The 22,619-nt window shown below is 38.2% G+C and overlaps 2 protein-coding genes and 1 long non-coding RNA gene across 4 annotated transcripts; 1 reads left to right on the plus strand and 2 right to left on the minus strand.

The window, feature by feature from the left end:
• Window positions 1–680: 680 nt before the first annotated feature.
• On the plus strand, window positions 681–2,871 carry LOC103434962 (coatomer subunit zeta-2-like). Its single transcript, XM_008373346.4, has 6 exons — window positions 681–869; window positions 1,631–1,793; window positions 1,938–2,085; window positions 2,170–2,247; window positions 2,412–2,496; window positions 2,611–2,871. Exons 1-6 carry the CDS (start codon window positions 867–869, stop codon window positions 2,668–2,670), a joined length of 537 nt encoding a protein of 178 aa, XP_008371568.2. The 5' UTR covers window positions 681–866; the 3' UTR covers window positions 2,671–2,871.
• A 691-nt stretch (window positions 2,872–3,562) lies between these two features.
• Window positions 3,563–7,472, minus strand: LOC103427869 (uncharacterized). 2 transcript variants are annotated; one of them, XM_008365950.4, is made up of 8 exons: window positions 7,274–7,472; window positions 6,086–6,816; window positions 5,735–5,923; window positions 5,535–5,626; window positions 5,269–5,328; window positions 5,096–5,165; window positions 4,317–4,520; window positions 3,563–4,226 (listed from the first exon to the last, which is right to left on the minus strand). In XM_008365950.4, exons 2-8 carry the CDS (start codon window positions 6,722–6,724, stop codon window positions 3,834–3,836), a joined length of 1,647 nt encoding a protein of 548 aa, XP_008364172.2. In that variant the 5' UTR covers window positions 6,725–6,816; window positions 7,274–7,472; the 3' UTR covers window positions 3,563–3,833. The 2 variants fall into 2 exon arrangements, with proteins under 2 accessions (XP_008364172.2, XP_008364173.2); XM_008365951.4 differs by having other exon boundaries at window positions 7,149–7,285.
• Window positions 7,473–11,680: 4,208 nt separating this feature from the next.
• Window positions 11,681–13,094, minus strand: LOC139195799 (uncharacterized). The gene is made up of 2 exons (XR_011580832.1): window positions 12,531–13,094; window positions 11,681–12,433 (listed from the first exon to the last, which is right to left on the minus strand). It is a non-coding gene; the product is annotated as an uncharacterized lncRNA (long non-coding RNA).
• Window positions 13,095–22,619: the final 9,525 nt, after the last annotated feature.

Consider the following 22,619-nt stretch of genomic DNA (forward strand, 5'->3'; position numbering starts at 1 on the left):
GTGTAGAAAAATATTATCAATCGACGAAAAATTCAGCCACAGTTGGCTGCCGAAAATTGGAAAATGGATTGCCGGAGGGTGGAGAAGAACAACAAAAATATAGTGGAGGGCAGTTGTGGTCTTCGACGACATCAAGAGAATGTGTCGCTAGAGAACCTAATAAAATCTCATCAAACCCTAATTTATCTCGTTCATCAACTCCATGGCCAAGATTGAAGGATCCAAGGATTGTGCGTGCGTCCCGAGCTTTTGGAGGAAAGGACAGGCATAACAAGGTTTGCACCATAAGAGGGCTTCGAGATCGACGGGTGAGGCTATCGGTACCCACTAAAATCCAATTGTATGATCTTCAAGAAAGGCTTGGTCTTAACCAGCCTATCAAGGTTGTCGATTGGTTGTTTGATGACGACCATAATCAAGTCTGGTTGTTCCAGAGTAGGTGGTTGGGTAGGTTTATGTGTTTGTGTAATTTTTTCAAGTTTGTAAATTTTGTATTTGAGAGTAAAATGATAAGTTTGTGGGACAAAATTTCTAAGTTGGATGTGGAAAGAAAATTAATAGGTTTAAATAAAATTTCCCTTTTAAAAGTACATCGAAAAGAGATGTACTTCTGCAAAGCTTTCGCGGTAGGACCAGGACGTTACTAAGAAAAAGAAGAGAGATAACATAGGCTGAAGTGAAAAATCGGATAAAATTGGTGGAACTATTATTAAATAAAATTAATTTCGGGGTTTTTTTAGAAATAACGTAAATTTGAGTGGTGGGTTGGGGAAAGTATAAAGTTGAGCAAACGTGTACCGAAAGCAAAAATTCGGTGCTTTCTGCTGCTTCGTCGGAGACTCCGGAGTCGCTCTCCTCCGAACAAAATGGTCAGTTTCTTTCTCACTCCTCAACTTTCTCTCTCTTGAAATTCCAATTGATTTGGCAAATGTTTTGGGCTAGGATTAGGGTTAGGGATTAGACATTGGTATCAGCTTCTTGATCTGTTTGTGAGTGGAATAGTTGGGGTCGGATCCAAGTTCCTCAGAACTGAATCTTGCAGATCCTGCAATTTTAACATAAATGAAATGCATATTTTTGAAATTAAGGTTATATATATGTATGTATATATGCTAATGCATTGTTTAATTGGAGGATAATAAATTGTTCAGATTTTATGTTTGTTTGTTCTTGTTGATTTGCTGCTGTTAGATGACTCAAAATTAACAGATGAATGGCATACATTGTCCCATTTGAATTTTTAAGAAAAAAATTGGATTTGAGCTTGCAACTGAGTTACCGTGATCCTGGGAAATGATTCTACTAGTTTTATGTGTTTGTTTGATCTGGTTCATGTTGTTATAGACAATGTAGTTGACATTGTAAACGGATCACACTTACGTTTTTAAGATGTTCAATATAAGCTTGTAAATGAGTTAACATAACCAACTATGATCCCGGGAAATCATTTGCGTAAACTTGTAGTGGAGCATATTCAGTACAATTGTGCACTTGCAATGTTAGATGTGCACGATAAGCATGGATGGGTGAGATGTCGGACCCTTTTGTAATGGCGGTGCTAGAAGCAGTTGGTGCAGTGATCCTATAATGATTCATGTTTTGCAAATCGGTTATTGGTTGTTGATTGTAGGAGTCATGCCCTTCGATAAAGAACATCCTCCTCCTTGATTCTGAAGGGAAACGTGTGGCTGTCAAGTATTATTCAGAGGAGGACTGGCCAACGGATGCTGCCAAAGAATCTTTTGAGAAAGCTGTGTTTACTAAAACTCAAAAGACAAATGCACGGACAGAAGGTAATTTAAGCTTTATTTATATCTGTATAGGTCATATGTCATCAAATTATTCGAATCCCTATCAACCGATATCCCCTCATATGAAGCATTGTGTTGTTTTGATTCGACCTGCGTCCATATAACTTGTTGCGTCTTCCTGTACAGCTGAGATAGCAATGTTTGAGGGCACCATTGTAGTTTACAAGTTTGTTCAAGACCTTCACTTTTTTGTTACTGGGGGTGAAAATGAAAATGAGCTCATTTTAGCCACAGTTCTCCAGGGTTTTTTTGATGCAGTCGGCATTCTCCTGAGGTCTTTGTTCCCGTCATAAAACTTGATAATTTTTACTCTCAAGTAGTTGTAATTTGATATTAATTTGGGCTTTCTTTTGTACAGAGGCAATGTGGACAAGAAGGAAGCTCTTGAGAATTTGGATCTCATTTTACTATGCCTTGATGAAATTGTTGATGGCGGGTAAGCTAAACGAAAAGCTAGAAAGATATAAGAACCAAGATTGTTTTAGCAATGTATATTGCTACCTTTTGTTTAGATTGGTTGTACCTTATATCTTTTACTAATCATGACCCACTAGACCTCAAATCTCGCAGCCTGAGCCTAACTGTTTATTTTTTGTTCAGTATTGTTCTTGAGACTGATTCAAATGTTATAGCAAGTAAGGTTGCAAGTCATAGCATTGACGCTGGAGCTCCGTTGTCTGAGCAGGTATATCCGTTCACTAGATAGTTAAACTCGACGTGTAAAAATACTGTGTCAACAACCGGATACTCCCTGCCACCAAATTTTATGTTGTTAACGTATGCATATTTCTTTTGGCAGACAATAAGTCAAGCATTGGCGACTGCCCGCGAACATCTAGCAAGATCACTTCTTAAATGATGTGTTGAAAGAGGAGAAGCAAGGAGAGAGGACATCAGTTTTGTATGTTTCTGTTCCATTATTGGTGTGCTTGATTTCAAGTATCGAATTAGCTTAAAATGCTGCGATGTTATCAAATTCGATTACTTTTGTAGAACTTGGTTAATTTGGACATCGGAACAGTTGATGTCAGGGGTTTAGAATTCAAGCCGATTCAAGATATACGGTTACATTGTTTGGTGAATTGAACACCATATGAACTCACAAGCGATCGTGAGCTATAAACCTTGTCAATAGCGCAACTATGGATTACGTTAACCACTTTTTAAAACTACGATATACGCTTTATACATCTATTTGGTTATACATCTATGCCTCGTTTGGTACATTGGATAGTATTAATAATATGAAGCAGGTGTTTGGTGAGCTTTGTATGAAATAAGCATCGGACTATTTAATCCGGGCCCACTTATCTTATACCCCATACCCGGCTATTTATCCCTTCTAAAACCATGGGACAATTTAGTCGGGCTCGCTCTCTCCTTCCTCTCCGAACGCACAGTTGGTCCTCCCAAGTTCTGCCCCTCCCTCATTCATCTTCCCAGGTTCCGCCCCTCCCTTTGTTTCATGGAATTTTTCTGCAATTTCTGATTTCTGGGTTTTTTCATCCGCCATTATCTAACACAACAGGCTTTAACGTCTGCAACTTTCTGTCATTTTCTAGAGCTTCAAAACTTGTGAGTAATTTACTAGGTGAAAATCAAATTCAAGTTTTAAATTTTGGGTGCATTTAGTAGTTATTTTTCTTGTTTTGTAGAGGGATTTTATTTTTATAGGATTTTTCAAGAACTAGAGCAAGCAAGCAAGCTCCAACGGCAAAACGGCTCTCTTCTGTTCATCAAACCAAAAAAGATTTGTCAAATTTTTTTTTCTTCCCTTTTCTTATCCGGTTCAGTACCAAACAGTATAAATAATACGATCATTAGTCCGATACTATAAGAAACGCCCAACTAATTTAGTCAGTACTATTCGGTGGCTATTTATCCTATTCGACAGAAATAGTCAGTACAATCCGAGCTGCCAAACAAGACCCTATTCGGTTGAGGCGTCCCCAGGAACCTTTCTCTTCCTATTCTCTTCGTTTCTGTTTCTGAGAATCCGATTGTTAAGGTACAACAATTGTATCATGCTTGTTGAATCATAACATAATCTGCGTTGTGTAGGAAAGCATCGCCGGCTGTTGGGGGTAGATTGTTGCGAGACGCATTTTTACGAACCACTTCATGATTCTCTGCCTCGTGCTGAAACATCTTCACCAACTCTTGAAGCTCCAACTTTCTAACTTCAACTTGCTCTCCAGTGACCGGTTTTTTCAACCCAAGGTAGAGCAGCCCGACCGCAATCAGCACAGTTCCTATAAAGATGAGAACGGCTGAAAATACACCAAAGGCATATGGAGCGTTCTCTGCACCCGGCATTCCATCAACATTAATTCCAAATAGCCCAGTGATGACCGAGAGCACAAGGCCGCAACCACCAAAAACAGTCAGGTTGTGCGTCACTCGAAGGCTTCGATCCTGGTTTAACATTCAGGATGATAATTTTACAGTTAAAAATCCGAACAATAAAGAGTTTTACAGTTAAAACCTAAGAATGTGTACACAGACCTGTAACCATGCACGAACGGTGCTCTGCATCACGTCCTGAATGGTGAATAAGCGGCCGCGAACTGCTTCTTGTTCCTCGATCATTTCTCTTGTACTCTTTCTTATTTGCTCTAACAAGGTTCTTGCGGCATTTCCTCTCAAATGTTGGAGAAGCTCGAATACAATCTCTTCTCGTGCATGAAGTGACCACTTCACTCTGATAACCTGCAATCGAGAGTTTGCTAACAAAATCTATTCATTTGAATGGCAGGGTAACCTCAAAGGACACTCAAACAAAATGCTTCTGCTGACTGCCTAGATGCTAAACCTAAATGTTAGCCGGACTCGATTTTTCCACTTCAACAGGGAAGGGGTATTGAAGGCCATAGGAAATACGATACCACATACATATGGTGGCTACGGGGGTTATATATTACGTATGCACCCAAACACCAAGTATACAGTTAGACCCGTAGAAATAATGGGAGTAGGGTAGATTCAGTAACATCTTAAGAAAATATATTCCTTTCCGATTGACTCAGTTTCTTGCTTCCATTTCGATGTGCAGGATCTGTACATTAGTATATCACTCAGTCACTCACACAGCCGCACCCCGGTGGCTCGTAGAAGCCATTTGTCTTACTAGGAGTGACATCCAAGGGCTCATAGAAGTCATTGTCTTACTTTCAGGTTGTTCATCTTTGCTAAATCCTTTCAACAAGAATAAACACAAATATATAATCGAGCGATTTTCACCTCCACTGGAATTCGGTAGCAAGGAGATACAGCATACAGCATACCTGTGTCGATAGCTTTCTGATTTCTTGGTTGAGGATTACAGTGAAAAGATTCAGATCCTCATGGTTTCTCCTATTAAAAAAAGAAGGTAAAGTCATAAGTGAAGTCCAAACTAAATAGTAATTAACGAGGTAATATTACTTTACGAGGAATGGTTGTATGCATATGGAAGAACCTGTCCATAAATTTTAATTCAACCTCATCTGCTGCTCCAAATATGGACTTACGGAATAACCTGAAACAGCGGAGACATTGAAGGGAACCACAAATTAGAGAAAATAAAATGACAAACATGTAACAATGCACACACAACGTTATGGAAAGCGGAAGAGAATTAGTTGTTGTACATGCATGAGCCAACACCAATAATTGATGTGTCATTTCCACAGTAGGTAGGCTGCTGTAATGTTTGCTAAATCAGAACGACAGTGTTAAAGTTACCTGTCATCCCATCGAGAAAGGCGGCAAGCTAGATGTGCTATGACTTCATGCACTGTTCTCGGTGCATTATAGCCTCCAGTTGAAAGAAGTTCCTAACCATATCAAGGGATTAAACCACCAACCTTTAAGTTCAATGCACAAACAACGTAACACAGTAAGAAGATCAAAGCCACTGAAAGGATCAATCAAGGATGAACAACCTGAACTTCTGTGATACCCAACACATTTATGCTTGACACCGAGCCTTTAATATGCAAAACCGTTACAAGGAAGTTTTGTGCTTGCCACGATCGAAGTACAATGGGGACATCATCCTCATCAACAAATGGATTCCCAGCAGACTGACCCAAAAGCTCAAATAGCAACCCCCCAGCAACCCTAACTGGGACCTGGATAGAGGCATCAAAGCATGTTCAAAATCAGATTCCGAAAAAGTTTGAGCTGAAAGCCAGTCACTTTGTTTGTTACAATCCTGCGAATTACTGCAACAGGCTTTACAAACCAATACTACTAATTATTTTGCAATTTCAGATATAACAAACGCAATGTACCTCGTATAGCAGGTGCTTCATCCGGTCACTGATCAGTCGACTTTCATCTCTTAAAGCTAAGCCAACTGCAGGGTGAAGCCACTGGGCATTCTTTAGCCATGCTTCAACTGTGGGGTGGCCTGCAGAGACATGGCACCACCAAATGGGCCCTGCCGGACGCTCCCAATACGGAGCTGCTAAATCTGCAACAGTGAAGTCATCTTCACCATCCATCCCAACCTGCTGAGAGGGCCAACTAGCATTTGCTTGCACGGTTAGTACAATTTCCGAAATCCTAACCCACCCAATTGGAACCCAATGACCACCCTCAAATCTTTCGATATCCTGAACTTGGCCTGATTGCTGGCTTCCATCTTCCATTTGGGATGGAGAATCAGAAAATCCGTAAGAAGGAACACGCACCCTTTCTTGCTCACCATCTGCTTGTTGTTTGGTGGGGATCCTTGGACCGGGTTTTGAACTGATTGGTTTCTTCCGGCTCCGAATAAACTCAAAAGCACAAATAAGTCCATCTTTCCAAAGATCATTCCCAGGCATTGGATCTCTACTAGGACCATTTCTATGGTTATCCGGTTTCTTCGTGTTATTGCAATGGGAAGAAGAACCGTTCTCCCCCACCCTACTCTTTCTCTGTTCCATCAGTGCACATAACAATCAGCTAATATTCTCAGAAGCCCAAGGAGAATGGACAATCACAATGTTCGGTCGCAATTCTTGATCACAGCTAAATACTGCAATGTTTGGAAAAATTATCAAAACCTGACTACAATTAACTAATGAATTATAATTTCAGTCCATGGATTGCAGTTTGCAGTTTGCAGTTTGCATTCATAATTTGGGACAGCATAACTGATAAAGATTCAAACTTTCCATCTCTGAGTATAAAAAATTTACAGACATTGCAACCTGCAAGGCTCCAAGTCCAAGCTAAACAAGAAAACAGAAGAACTTGCAAGCAAACAAATAAAATCTACCCATATAAGCAAACAGACCCAGAAAACAAATGTAAGAAATACCCAAGAAACAAAAATCAAGTGGGAGAGAGAGAGAGAGAAAATTGTACCTGAAAAATCAGTGCCAAAAAAAATGATTAATTTAAATGGTAAATTATGGGTTTTTGAGTGAATAAAACATGATTTCTATCTCTGTTAATTATTACGAGGAAATGAGATGAGAGGAGGAGCTTACCTAGGAAAGAAGGTAACAGTGTTACTCAAATCCAAAAAGGCAATGCCTTTGTTTGATTTCTGCAGGAGAAAATGTTGAAAAACTTTAACTCTGCGAAAAAGGGAAGGACGTGGAAAGGCTACGAACGTTGGATTTCTTGCAGGTGGTGTGCATTTACACCGCCATAATTGTTCGAATACACGGCACCCACAAAACACCCAATACATTTTAACGAAAATTCATATTTTTATATTAAAAAATAAATCTTGGTATTATTTATTTTATTGTTAATTTTGTTTTTATTGTTAAAATTTAAAATTTTCAAACTTTTTTCATTAATTTTTCTATAATAATATTGCTTCAGTCTAAAAAAGGGTTTTCAATTGCACTGTTTAAATAAACAGTGTTTGGGACCAAATTTTATTTTCTTTACAGCCATGCCACTGAGTCTTTCTGCCACTGCTTTTGCTGCTGGGTTAGTTCGTTTTGGGCTGTATTTTTTGGGCTTACCTCAATTGTTAATGAGGCTGGCCCTTCGGTGTTCAAATGACGGAAATATTCATCTAAGGTTAGGATCACGAGGCTAGAATTAAAGGATTGTAGGGCACTTTTGTCATCTTGATTTTGGGATTGGGATTGATGGTGAGGGAGACAGAGAGGGACATCGGCCATGCCGCTTGCAGAGGAAGAGAGCGATAGAGAGAGATTTCGTGCGGATCGTCGATTCAGGGGTGGGAGGGTGACAGTGAAAGAAACCAAGAGAGAGTCGAGAGAGAAAGAGAGATTTCGTGCGGATATTCCAATTGGTCATTGATTCTTAGGTGCTACAAAGTCTTTTTAGTTACTTTGTGCGAAAACTATTCATGCACGTTGCGACTAATGCATTCAACGCCCGCAACAAACAAATGCCAAGTTTACAAAAAACAGGGGAAGTATCCATCAACTCAACAATGAACATCCCTATTTTTAGCACACGATATATCAGAACAGAACAGGTTTACCATCCTTTCAAATAAGTTCTATATGTAGATCAAACATCGATCAGAAAACAAAGCAGAAGAAGCAACAGAATCACAGGAGTCCATATAATCCATCCAAAGAATTCACCGTCTGCATTCATGAAATCACGATAACCATATAAACCATTTGCGCCCAAGAAGCTTCTCAACGACCTGAACCAAATACCCATTCACCACTCAAACATGTAAACAAATCTACAACAAACCGAAAAGCTTCTGCAATCATAAGCAACTACGCGTATAGCGCATGTGATGAAACTGACTCAAGCAGCAATGAATACGCCAAAGATACAGCTAAAACAAAATTAGAAGAAAAACAAACAACTTTTCTATTCGAGTTTGACATATTACAACATAAAGCACCATGACGCTTCTGCTATAGCAAGATAAACTCCTAAATCAGTATATTAGCATGTATATATACGTGTGTATACCAAAAACAGAAACTATGAATACGAAAATTAAGCTCTGCTACTCTCCATTTTTTCCTAAGAAAAATCTGAGGCTGCAACATGAAACCCACGAACCTAATTAGCCGCTCCATCTGCCGATAGGCTGGAGGGAAGGGGTCCTCAAGAGTATCCTTATTGTATAAGGGTAGATCTTGATCGTCCGGATCTAGATTATTGTTGGGGGTGGACCATCATTGGGAGGTGGGCCAATATTGGGAGTAGGGCTAGAAAAAAATCCCAAAAATCCCAAATCGAACCGAAAAATTCCCGAAATCAAACCGAAAAAATCCCAAACCGAAATTCCCGAAAATTTCGGTATCCAATACCAAATCGATCCCGAAATTTCGGTACGGGAATCGGTCTCAAGTTTTTGGGATTTCGGTATTCCCAAACCGAACCGAAAAAAAATAAAAAATATATATATATATATTATTTAATTTCTAAATATATAGGAGCACATCTTTAAGGGGAACATCATCTACCTACAATAGTGAAAATTGAAATACTAAAGGAGCATTGGAAATCGATGATGGACCGTATACAGGAAGGAGCCCTAAGATAGATAGTGGAACATATTCAGAATTTTTAAATCACAGAAGATCGATAGATGGATACATAGATGCAGAATAAACACGGGAGATTGATAGATGGATACATGGATAGATTATAAGTTACAATTTGCTTGAGAAAACTTTACATCTATCTATAATATTTATATTATATATGTACAGAAGTTTACTCAAGCATATATTAACGTTTTAGACGTAATTTTGGGGACTGGCATGATTATAGATAATTGCACTAGTTTAGGGGTGGTTCGGTATGGGTTCCCATACCGAAACCCTTGTCCCGATTCCCAAACCGAAATTTTCGGGAATCCCAATTTCAATACCGATCCCAAACCAAATTTTCGGGAATCCCAATTTTCGGGAATCCCGAAATAGTTTCGGGATTTCGGGACAAATCGGGAATCCCAAAATGGTTTTGGGCTTTTGGACTAAAATTTGACATATTATGCTTTTGGGCTAAAATTCAACCTTTTATATTGAAAAATTGACATATAGGCAGACTCAATCTGCCAATTTGTTTCTACTAATCTGTGCACACAAATCTGCCAATCAAATGGCAAGGCCCAGTTAGTCTCTGCCTATTTGTTTCTGCCTATTCAAAAGCAATCTGCCAATCTGAAACGTTAATATGTGCTTGAGTAAACTAGTGCAATTATCTATAATCATGCCAGTCCCCAAAATTACGTCTAAAACGTTAATATATGCTTGAGTAAACTTCTGTACATATATAATATAAATATTATAGATAGATGTAAAGTTTTCTCAAGCAAATTGTAACTTATAATCTATCCATGTATCCATCTATCAATCTCCCGTGTTTACTCTGCATCTATGTATCCATCTATCAATCTTCTGTGATTTAAAAATTCTGAATATACGGTCCATCATCGATTTCCACTATCTATCTTAGGGCTCCTTCTTGTATACGGTCCATCATCGATTTCCAATGCTCCTTCAGTATTTCAATTTTCACTATTGTAGGTAGATGATGTTCCCCTTAAAGATGTGCTCCTATATATTTAGAAATTAAATAATATATATATATATATTTTTTTTTTTTTTCGGTTCGGTTTGGGAATACCGAAATCCCAAAAACTTGAGATCGATTCCCGTACCGAAATTTCGGGATCGATTTGGTATTGGATACCGAAATTTTCGGGAATTTCGGTTTGGGATTTTTTCGGTTTGGTTTCGGGAATTTTTCGGTTCGGTTTGGGATTTTTGGGATTTTTTTCCAGCCCTAAGTTTACTCAAGCACATATTAACGTTTCAGATTGGCAGATTGCTTTTGAATAGGCAGAAACAAATAGGCAGAGACTAACTGGGCCTTGCCATTTGATTGGCAGATTTGTGTGCACAGATTAGTATAAACAAATTGGCAGATTGAGTCTGCCTATATGTCAATTTTTCAATATAAAATGTTGAATTTTAGCCCAAAAGCATAATATGTCAAATTTTAGTCCAAAAGCCCAAAAGCCCAAAACCATTTTGGGATTCCCGATTTGTCCCGAAATCCTGAAACTATTTCGGGATTCCCGAAAATTGGGATTCCTGAAAATTTGGTTTGGGATCGGTATTGAAATTGGGATTCCCGAAAATTTCGGTTTGGGAATCGGGACAAGGGTTTCGGTATGGGAACCCATACCGAACCACCCCTAATTGGGAGTCTTTTCTATTTATCGTTGTTTAGAAACTAATTCATGAGTTATATTTGAAAATTTGCACATTCACCCTAACATGGTTTGTGGGGAAGTGAAATTGAAACCCTTACTTTTAGTCCAAGTGTATTTTAATTTTTGTAAAGTTTAGTATATGTGATAAATAAAGTAATAATTGTTCCACCCAAGGCTTTACTTAGTAATCGGGACAGTCATGCCTAATCAGCAATGATTCTTGCGTCTAACGGTAGAGTCTTGGCATTGGACAATGTGTAAGGTTTCGTAGCCTTTTCAACTCGAGTTAGTAAGTCCTTAAGGGTGCGTTTGTTGCGCCAGACTGTTTCGGACTGGACTAGCTGCCGGGACTAAGCTGGACTGGCTTAGACTGGACTAAGCTGGACTAACTTAGTGAAGCGTTTGGTGTAATGTCGGACTAAGAAGCAGGATAAGAAAAACAGTACTGTTCACCAGATTTGTGTTTGCTTAGACTAGGACTACAAATTTTTGCCATTGTGTAATAGAGTAATGCTACAAATCTCATGATATGGGTTAATTGGAGCATATTTTTGCCATGTATATTATGAATCTTAAAAAAAATTGACAATTGTTTTGTTTCTATTACCTGCTAATAGAATTGGGTTTAATTTGCAAATGTAGCTTGGTTTAAACTCTATCACCCAACATAAGAAAAATAATAGTGCCCAATACATGCAACTTCAACAAATACAAGTACATAAGAAGATCTCCATAATTTAGAAAATCCTAGTTAACATTAGTTAACATTAGCCAAAATAGATCTCCATAATTTACAAAATGGCTAGTTAACATAAGCCAAAATACTAGTGCAAAGCTAAGTTATAAGCCATAACATAAGATTGTATGATTAATAAAATACATCCATGTTAACATTAATAAAATACATCCATGTTAACATTAGCCAAAATCCTCATCCGCTTGCGTTGTCGCTTAAAAGCCTTTGGACGAACACTTTCTTGAGTTCCGGTTTGATTGCCCTGAACACTCCCACATTTTTTGGTTTATCCAAAATAAGAGACAATGCATCAATTTGATCCATAGGAGAGAGACCCATTGCTTCAAGTTCATTAGCTATGTCAGTATGATCTGCAGTACCTTGAACTAAAGCTTCAGTTACCATTTGCATCCTCTTCCCACTTTCAACATAAAAATCTTTCAGTCCACTGATAATTGCCTCGGTTCCATCACTTGAACTTACCACAGCTCTTTTCCTCTTTCTTTAGCTATTTTCAGATGGGGTGCTTTGTTGGCTTTGTTGGTTCATTGAAGAAACAAAATTTTCACCTCCAATATCACTTTCACCAACATGATCATGACTTTGTTCCTCCACCATTTGAGCAGGGGTTTCGGCTACATTACCCGTAGCCCGATCTTTTCCAAATATATATGCAAATCTATCAAACAGTGGAAAATGTTTGCTTCTCCATCCATCGGCTTCTTTATTTCTCTAAGATTATATCAACATAGCAAAACTAAAATTTAGCATGCGTAACAAATATAGCAGCAATAATATAACTAATGTATAAATAAAATAGGATATGAACCTGCACATAAGTTTGCCATGAGTCATCACTGTCAACTTCAACGCACTTTTTGACATCATTCCATGCAAATCCACTTGTGTTTATCATGTCAACGACCATACTATATGTTTTTTTCCATTTCTTCAACTTGGACTCAATATGTGGATTTGCCTTTATATTTGAATGAGGACATAAAACGTTGACAGCTTTTGCTATTTCAACCAAAGTACCTTGTTTGAAAGCACCGGTGTCACACCGTTGCTTCCGAGCAACAAAATCCTCAAGAACTCCTAGTAATACTTCTTCCTCAAATGCTTCCCATTTACGCCTTCTTCCTTTTGGCTCTTGAGTAGCATTCAAAATATTTTCGTTATCCATACCTAAACAAAAAATATTTTAATGAAGGAAAATACCATACAAATAATCAATTTGCATAATATCCAATCAACTTGCATAATATCCAATTAATTTGCATACCATCCAATCATTGTGCTAATATCTAACAAATGCATGATAAAAAGGAATACTAAAATAAAATGTTATCATTAACACATATAGCTAGTTCGGTTGCTGGTTCCTAATTGCTCTCCACTCGTTATACATTTCCTGAGCCATATCATTCCTCTTTGCAGTCCACTGGTCAGATGTTTGAACACTACCAACATATTCACCTTCTTCTGTATTTTGTCCATCTTCTATTATTGGCAAATTTTCCATTGGATCTACAGACATCTCTTGCCTAATAAGATTGTGTAGTAGGCAATAAGCGGTAATTATTCGACCTTGTGTCCTTATCGAATAGAAAGATGGACTCCTTAGTATCGACCACCTTCCTTTTAGCAAGCCAAAACAGCGTTCAATTACATTCCTTGCCTTAGAATGCTTCATGTTAAAATATTCTTCCTTATTAGAAGGTGTTCGTCCCTCCCATTCAGATAAATGATAAGGTATTCCTCTATAGGGTGCAAGGAATCCTTCACCATTTGTATAACCACCATCTACAAGGTAATAATAACCTAATGAAGAAAAAAAAACAGACCTTATTAGTGTTTTGTAGTTGACAAACAGAACTAGACCTAACTTACAAAGTTGAGACTAAGTAATAGTCTTACCCGCTGGTACCTTAAAACCATTAGGCCTAGTAATTGCATCATGTAGCACTCTAGAGTCTGATGCGGAACCCTCCCACCCCGGAAACACATATATGAACTGCATATCTCCTGAACACACACCTAACACATTAGTTGCGACTCGACCCTTTCTTGTTCGGTATCTTGGTTTGTCAATTTCAGGTACATGCACATCAATGTGTGTTCCATCCAATGCTCCCAAGCAATTCTTAAAAAAAAAAAAAAAAAAAAAAAGTTTTTGTTAATTTATACAAAGGGAATGAAGAGTTAAAGCTTAGGGAAAATGAAAAACAATTCTCATCATATCTTAAAACATTGCCACCTAGGATCTGTAGAATCAATAGGCACAGGCTGAGGGACTTTTAGTAGGATACCTTGTAATCGCAAAATTCCTTGCAATACGCTATTGAAATACCTACTTATAGTCTCTCCCGACCTATAAAATCTACCGCCAACACTACGATTCTTAGTATGATGTGCTAATATTTGTAAAGTCATACACACCTGCTCCTCTACAGACACCAAACCATCAGTTTTTACCCTCCCATCTTGACGAAGTAAGTCACATAATATGCCAAAAGTCCTTCTATCCATTCTCAATTCGTTGACACATTCAGTATCAGTATTCCCTATTATACCATTCAGATAACACAAACTAATCTCTCGTCTAATAAGTGAACGGTTAGTCAATGTGGGTCGTTCAACATGTCTCTGTTTGCCACGTAGCATCATCAACACAAGAATCGTACAAATGCAAATTGTCTCCAAATAAGACATCTCTAACAATAAGATCAATAAAAGCTTCCTTCGATCCATATCTATCCAAACAAAACAAAAACAAAAAACAAATTAAGGACATTATATATGTAATATTTACTGTTATTAAGGGTGATGGAAATGAAGTGATTATGATACGAAATGAACTAGATCAAAGTAACTAGCGAAGTCACAATCCGAGGCATCAAATATACGGGTGGTGTTGGAAAAAAAAAAGTTATCATTAACCCGAGGCAACAAATATACAGGTGGCGTTGAAAAAAAAAAAGTTATCATTAACCCGAGGCATCATATTCAAAATGTTCTACTCTTATACATCTATAAACATGTGTCTAAGAACACTAGTATGAGGATTGCTATCATTGCTAGGCATTGCATGTGAAGAGGGAAATTAAAGGACACCTATAATGCAGTAGCCTTAGCCTTAGCCTTCCGTTTATGCTCCTCTTCTCTGCAACCAACAACCACAAAAAATTGCAATTCAGCATCAACCCCACACAATACAAAACATTCACATTGTAACATGGTCCGAAATGCCGATAATATCGGCGATATATCGCCGATATTATCGGTTTTGAGGAGTACCGATTTTTTTTTCTATATCCAACTGGTTTTCGGGATAATATCGGTGGCTGACCGCTCGGAGAAGAACGCCGGAGCTGTAGAAGCTCCGGCCGACTGTAAAACAAGACCCTAGACTCCGATCTAGGTATGAAAATGAAAAACAAGACGAGATGAACAATTGTATATATGAAATTTGCCGTGAACAATTGTATATATGAGAATGAGAGGGAGAAAGACGATGCTGATGATGAGGCCCTTCGTTTTTCCATTTACAGGGGCTGCGGCGATTGAATGGTTGAAGGGTTGAGGGGGGGAGATCCGCGACGATTGAAGATTCGAAGGGTTGGGGGGAGAGATCTGAAGATTCGAAGGGTGGGGGGGGATCTGAAGATTCGAAGTGTGGGGGGGGCGCAACGGAGAAGAGATTGTGGGGGGGGAGATGGGGGATTCGAATGCCCGGGGGAGGAAGAATGGGATCTAAAAAGGGGGTTTGATTTGGAAAATAGTGGGATTTAGGAAGAAGCAGATGGGCTTGTCACCTTGGTCTTTCGCATGTTTCCATTTCCAGGAAGAAGCAGAGAGGGACTGACTGAGAGGAGAGCTCTCGGAGAAGAAGAGAGAAGGATCGAGATTCAAGAAGACTGAAAGGAGAAGAGAGAGGGATTGACTGAGAGCTCTCGGTGTGCGTGTGTGGTGTGGGTTCTCTCGAACTCTGTGTGCATGTGTGGTGGCGTGTGAAAAAATTTATCTGTGTGTGTGTGTGTGGTGGCGTGGCGTGTAATGTAAAAAAAAAACATGAAAATAATTTATAGGACGAATAAAGTGTAAAATATTGTACTAATTCATTATACATAAATGATTATGGTGTGTTTAATCTTGTTTTCATTAATTACTACATATTTTCTACAGTCACAGTGTTTGCCAGCTCGCTGTATAATCAACTTAAATCAGTTAAATCCATCATGCAATGCATTTCCTTCCAATTTTTTTTTATAAACTAATAGATAATTGACTAAATAAACATCCTGCAAAGTTTCAATAAAAATTTCCAAGTTTTTCTTACAATTTCCGTGGTTTCCATGTAATTTTTATCGATATCGATATTTTACCGATATTTCCATCGATATTTCCGTATTTTCGGACTACCGATATTTCCGATATTACCGATATTTAATACCTTGCATTGTAATATCATGGTTATAAACCAAGTACACACACACACTCATGGACAAATGTGCAAAATACACATACATACTCACACTCACACTCACACTAACACACACACCCGGACATACACACTCTCACACACGGACATACACTCACACACACCCTGCATACATACATACACACACACACACACACTGCATACATACATACACACACACACACTCACACTGCATACACACACACACACTGCATACATACACACACACACACACACTGCATACATACACACACACACACACACACTGCATACATACACACACACACACACACACACACACACTGCATACATACACACACACACACACACAACATACATACACACACACACACACTGCATACACACACACACTGCATACATACATACACACACACTGCATACATACATACATACACACACACACACTGCATACATACACACACACACACACACTGCATACATACACACACACACACTGCATACATACACACACCCACACACTGCATACATACACACACACACACACTGCATACATACACACACACACACACACACACTGCATACATACACACACACACACACACACTGCATACATACACACACACACACGGCATACATACACACACACACACACACACTGGTCAGCTGCACACACTGCACTCACACGGACATACACACTCTCACACACTGACATACATACACACACACCCTGCATACATACACACACACACACTGCATACACACTCACACACATACTCACACAGACATACACACTCTCACACACGGACATACACTCACACACACCCTGCATACATACATACATACATACACACACACACACTGCATACATACACACACACACACACTGCATACATACACACACACACACACACTGCATACATACACACACACACACACAGAGATTACACACACACACACACACACACAGAGTATACACACACAGATTACATACACACACATATTACACTTACACACACATAGATTACACACACACACACACAGAGTATACACAAACAGAGATTACACGCACACAGAGAGTATACACACACACACAGACAAACCAGAGTACACACACACATAGTATACACACACACGCACACACACACAGACACACACAGAGATTACACACACAGATTCTAATCTCAATTTGACCTAAAAATTGATTTTGAAGTTTACCAGAAAAGTTGAAATACGAAAACCCCAAATTCTAATCTCAATTTGAACTAAAAATATGAAAACCCTAAATTCTAATCTCAATTCGACGAAATCAATCGAAGATTTGAAGCTTACCAGACTGTCTCCGACCAGATGAGGGCGAGAAGACGCAGAGATGAGGGTGAGGAGGAGGACGACGAGGAAGCAGGGCAAGGTCGACGACGAGCGACGAGCAGGACGAGGGACGTTGGGGATCATCGCAGAGATGAGGACGAGCAGGACGTTGGGGATCCTCGCGGTTTTCTCTCCGAGCTTACGAGTCCGCCCAAAATTGGGGTTCTTCGTTAAGAACTCGTAAGGAGGCGTGTAATCCGAGCGAGTCCCACCTAAGCCCATTAAAGCTAATCCGGTTGCACACCAAACACAGGACTATAGTCTAGTCCAGTCCAAGTCTTGCTAATCCTGTCAAACAAACGTGGGTGTCCTAAAGCCTTTATGGTTTGGGAGTCATTGACTTAAAGCTCACTACATAGGTTGGTTCGAAAGCTTAAGAGAACTGGCATTGCACGATCACTGCTGTTACTAGAAAGAAAGAAAAAATAAATAAAATAAAAGCGAAAAAAGAAAAAAATATATATCAAGTTATTATGTGTGAAGTATTAAATAAAAAATATGAGAAGTAAGGGTTTTAGTCAAGTCCCTTTAAATTTGTTAGTTAACTTTACACCATAGGAAATTCATAAATTATTATCTAATTGATTCTGAATGGCTTGGACTTTGTAGTGTGATTAGTTGGAACTTTTGAAAAGATGTTATGATTTTTAACGTTTTCTATGGCTTACAACTTAAAAGTGAAAATTGTCTTAGTCAAGTTTTTGTTAAGTTTCTAGTTTGTTAGTTTTTATTTTTGTTTCTAGTTTTGTTTTGCTTGAGGAGAAGCAAAAAGTTAAGTTTGGGGGTATTTGATGAGTAGATATTATACTATATATTTTAACTTCATCTTAGTATTAATTTATTGGTTATTTTGTGTGAACTTTGATACTTTGTTATGTATTTCTAACATAGGACATTCGAAAACCTCTAGATCAAAAAGTATTCAAATAAATGAATTTTCGAGTTATTCTAATTGGAGAATATTTGTGAGTCTGTTAACATGATCGTGTCAAAGTTTTAGATTTTTCTACCAAATGATTTATTTATGGCGATGAAATAAATGAGCAACGTGCAGTGCTATTAAAGTGACATTTTAGGCTTATTTGGGCTTTTTGGCATCCAAGATTATGTCTTTTAGGTTCGAGATCTACTACAATTATGTTCGAGACATCTCAAGCTTTAATTCAAGTAGTTTTGGACCTGTTTTGGAGCCTTTAGAAATCCAAAAACGTGGCTGGGCAGATTTCTCAAAGTTAGAATAGAAATGTATTTCCTAGTTATCTTATTCAATTATGTTTCCTAGTTTTTAGAAGACCTTTGTTAGTAAGGATTTTAATTATGTAGTAGTATAAATAAGACTTTTTAGCCATTAGGGTTTTTTGGGAGGAGACAGAGAAGGGAAAAAGGAGAAGAAAGAACTCACTACTTTAGAAAGCTTTTGGATTCAAGTTTATTTTCAAGGTATTTTCTATCTATATTTTTAATAATATTTTATTTTATAATTGTTTGTAACTAGTTTCATTTGCTAGGGCGAGGCCACAAGCCTTAGCAAGAATATGTAGTTTCTTTTCAATTTACTTATGATATTATGCATGCAAGTTTGAATTATTAATCACTGGTTTATACTGTCAAATTGTCTTAATACTTAGCTACCATTAGGATCTTTATAAAAGTAATTTGATGCAATTTTGGTCAGAGATCGGTCCCTAAAATTGACGAAGGCTTATTATGGTTAATATGTGCAAGTTCAATTAAGATGAATACTATGTTTTAAGAGTTGTATGGTTTTTCAAAATGTTTCAAAAGCTTTATAAGTCATGTATGTTTAGATTTGATCTGAAAACCACAGATTGCATGTTTGATATACGCTCTATGTTGGGGGTCCAAGTAGGCATATATTAGGAAAAAACTAACCTTCAAAATATGTATGTGTAATTCATAAGTAATTAAAAGAACTACCTAATATTTTTAAGATGACGGCAAAACCTAGGCTTTTACAATTTAATTTTCAAAAACCGTTTCTTTTAGTTTATTTTATTTTGTCAGTTTATTTAATTATTTTCTATTAAATTCGTTCTTATTATTTGAAATAACAAAATCACATTTTTCCAAAATTTTATTTTAAGTAATTAATTAAGATTTGGTTTGATACAAATTATTTATTCAATTGTTATGGTCGATTATACTATAATTACCTTCTACAAGTGTGTTTTTATTCCAACTTTTTGCTGGCGATAAAAATCCCTATCAAGTTTCAATGGACTGGATTGGATTAGCTAAAACTACTAGTCCGTGTTTGGTGCGAGAAGATTGGACTAGTTCCAACTCAGTGCTTCGCTAGCTCGTCTTAGGTACACCCCCGAAAGGTATGGGATTCCTAATCCCGTCTCCAAGACCTGCGTCGTTTGCACACATGCCTCGTCTGCAAGTTCAACACCTTCGTCTTCCTCTTCCTCTCTTCAACCTCTTATGCGAACTGAGCGGCACCCATTAATCTACCAGAGGCAGCGAGATATGCGCCCGAGCATTGATTGTGAAATTAGACTGCTTCTACTTCTGCTAAGATGGTTCAATGTCGATTTGGATATTGGACAGACAGAGCCATCCTGCCAAATCACGACCTTTTGATATCAGTTTCCTCAAGTCCAGCGGCGGCACCGCAATCTATCTCGTCCCTCCGTCCGTACAGTCGAACCGACGGAGGCGGTTCAACAATCGACCCGTCCTTTTTGTTCCACAAATCTTCTGCACCTTCCTTCATGGACCGATTGGCAGGTGCTGGTTGGGGTGCATCGGTTTGTGCCCAGTTCCCGAATTCGAAAAGGAAGAGAAAAAGAAAAGAAAATAAGAGACGCTTACTAACAGACAGGTTCTAAAAGTCGCTAGGCGCTAGTTGGGCGGCGGGCTGGGGCCTAGCGCCTAGGCGATCTAGACGGATTTAAGTAAATCTATCATATTTCATGTAAATAAGTGTCTACTTCTACTTGAAATATATATAATTTCATCATAAACTACAAAATAGAATGCATATATATCATGAAGTATTGGAACATAATGAAAACATGTGAAATAAGGATATAATGTTTGTTCACTCAAGTATGCAACAAGTCTCTTACAATTTATTGGAAAAAAACAAAATGCAAAATGAAAGTTATGTATTTTCTGTCTAAGTGAGTTGCAACCTCGGCGGGTCTAGGCGGATGCCTAGGCGGGCTAGGCGGGTGCCTAGGTGGTCTAGGCGGTGAGCTGGGGCCTAGGCATTAATCGGGGCGGTGGGCTGGGGCCTAGCGCCTAGGCGGGGATTTTTAGAACAGTGCTAACAGAAGCCTCTAGAAAAGAAAAGAACGGGAAAAAACAGGGAAAAGTAGAGGAAAAAAAAAAAAGAAAATGAAAGGGGGAGAGAGGGTGGGGAGAGAGAATTTAAAAATGACAAAAAATATATTTGGATCTTAAAAATAATTTAGTCCAACATTGCACTAAATGTTCTTATCTTTTTATATTACTTAGTTCATGCTAAGTCAGTTCAGCTTAATTTTTGAAGATAGTCCGATCTGAGATAATCTAGTGCAACAAACGTACTCTAAGTTTACTAAGAATCACAAAGTGACACATTGGAACCTCCAGTCTCAACATTTCACCTCCTATAAGCAAAGTAAAATAGAAGAACCAACCAACAAGCAAATAACAAATGCTAAAGTTTATCTAAAGAAACAAGAGAACAACCATGAAAAGCAAAAGCATGTGAAAAGTTAGAAGAAAAGTACGTAATGAAGAAAAAAGAAGTGCTTGCGCGACAATAAATTAAGAGAGGGAGAAGCTTAGGCCATCTTAAATGGAAGGAGGGCCAAATGGCTCATTTTAGCCCTATATAGTGCTGTAAGAAATTATATTTTAATAAATAGTGTTTGGCCATATTTTATATTATCTCCTGCAGAGGGGACCAAAGATCCATAGGCGAAACATAGCACTTTGACAAGAAATTATCTCCAACCGAGGGGGCTAAATGATCATAGGCCAAACATAATTCATTATTTTAATTAAATTAAACTACCATATTAAAATAAGGTTTTCGAACATATTTTGAGTGTCATTTGTCGCCAAATGAATAAGCCTCCGGATTTCTTATCTTTATATAATCTCAATAATTTTTTGGATAGAATTTCGAATGGCATGTGTCGCTAACGTGAATAATTTTCCATATTTCTTATCTTTATGTAATCTTAATAATTTTTCTGATAGGATTTCGAGTGCCACATGTCGAGATGTAATTGGTTGTGCAAATTTTAGATAAGATTCTTATCTACGTGGCACTTCTTATCTTCAGTTTTCAATGTTGTAGGAATGATGTAGGTATTTATAGGAAAAAAATTTTAAATTCGTCCAAAAAAAATTCAAATTCCAACACTAACCTGACGGCAGCATAACGTTAACTAGTTGTTGCTAACTGGCGTCATGTTGACGCTAGGTAGGCATTGGCATTCAAATGGGCTGAGCTAGAGTGCTGGCAAAATGTCAAGCTTGACATTCTGGAGCTAGAGGGCTGGCAAAATGTCAAGTTTGACATTCTGGTGCTAATGGCTAGCTGGAAAGGGCCAACCCACTGATTTGGGCCCGATGGGGTCCACAAGCCCTTTGGCCTAGCTCAGTTCGAGATGGTTTTCGTGTCATTCCAAGCTATTTTTAGCCCTATGACCCTTTGGCCGGATCGGTTGGAGATGATCTTAATTACTTAGCAACGTGGCAGGGTGAAGTTCAATTTAATTTCCATTCTTTTTACTGAGAGAGAGCTTAAAGCTTGGAACTTTTAAGTTGTAGGAAGTTCCTCAATTCATTTGAGTTTGAATTCCTCTTTCGTAAAGATAATAAGTGGATTGTCCGACAATTTTGTCCCACTTCTTAAGAAACAAGCTCTATACGTAGGTCACACAGGTCTCGCTCTTTAGTCGGTGAATTCGACAGTCCATCTGATTCAACCGTTGAAAATAAATTATTCTCCCGTTTGACCAAAGAAAATTTTATTAGATCAAGAAGTAAGGTCTCTCTCTATAGTCAATGAGTTCGACAGTTCATCTGATTAACTAGTTGAACACAAAAAGTTCTTCTCCC

The sequence above is a fragment of the Malus domestica genome, chromosome 05, assembly GCF_042453785.1.
Source record: "Malus domestica chromosome 05, GDT2T_hap1".
Taxonomy (NCBI): domain Eukaryota; kingdom Viridiplantae; phylum Streptophyta; class Magnoliopsida; order Rosales; family Rosaceae; genus Malus; species Malus domestica.

Bases quoted from the DNA above. Each gene is read 5' to 3' on its own strand.
- LOC103434962 (XM_008373346.4), top strand. The intron at 1,794-1,937 runs GTAATTTAAGCT...CTTCCTGTACAG, and splicing joins GACAAATGCACGGACAGAAG to CTGAGATAGCAATGTTTGAG. The intron at 2,497-2,610 runs GTATATCCGTTC...TTCTTTTGGCAG, and splicing joins GAGCTCCGTTGTCTGAGCAG to ACAATAAGTCAAGCATTGGC.
- LOC103427869 (XM_008365950.4), bottom strand. From the start codon at position 6,724: ATGGAACAGAGAAAGAGTAGGGTGGGGGAGAACGGTTCTTCTTCCCAT. The intron at 5,329-5,534 runs GTAACTTTAACA...CCGCTGTTTCAG, and splicing joins CTTTCTCGATGGGATGACAG to GTTATTCCGTAAGTCCATAT. The intron at 4,521-5,095 runs GTATGCTGTATG...TCTCGATTGCAG, and splicing joins TCAGAAAGCTATCGACACAG to GTTATCAGAGTGAAGTGGTC.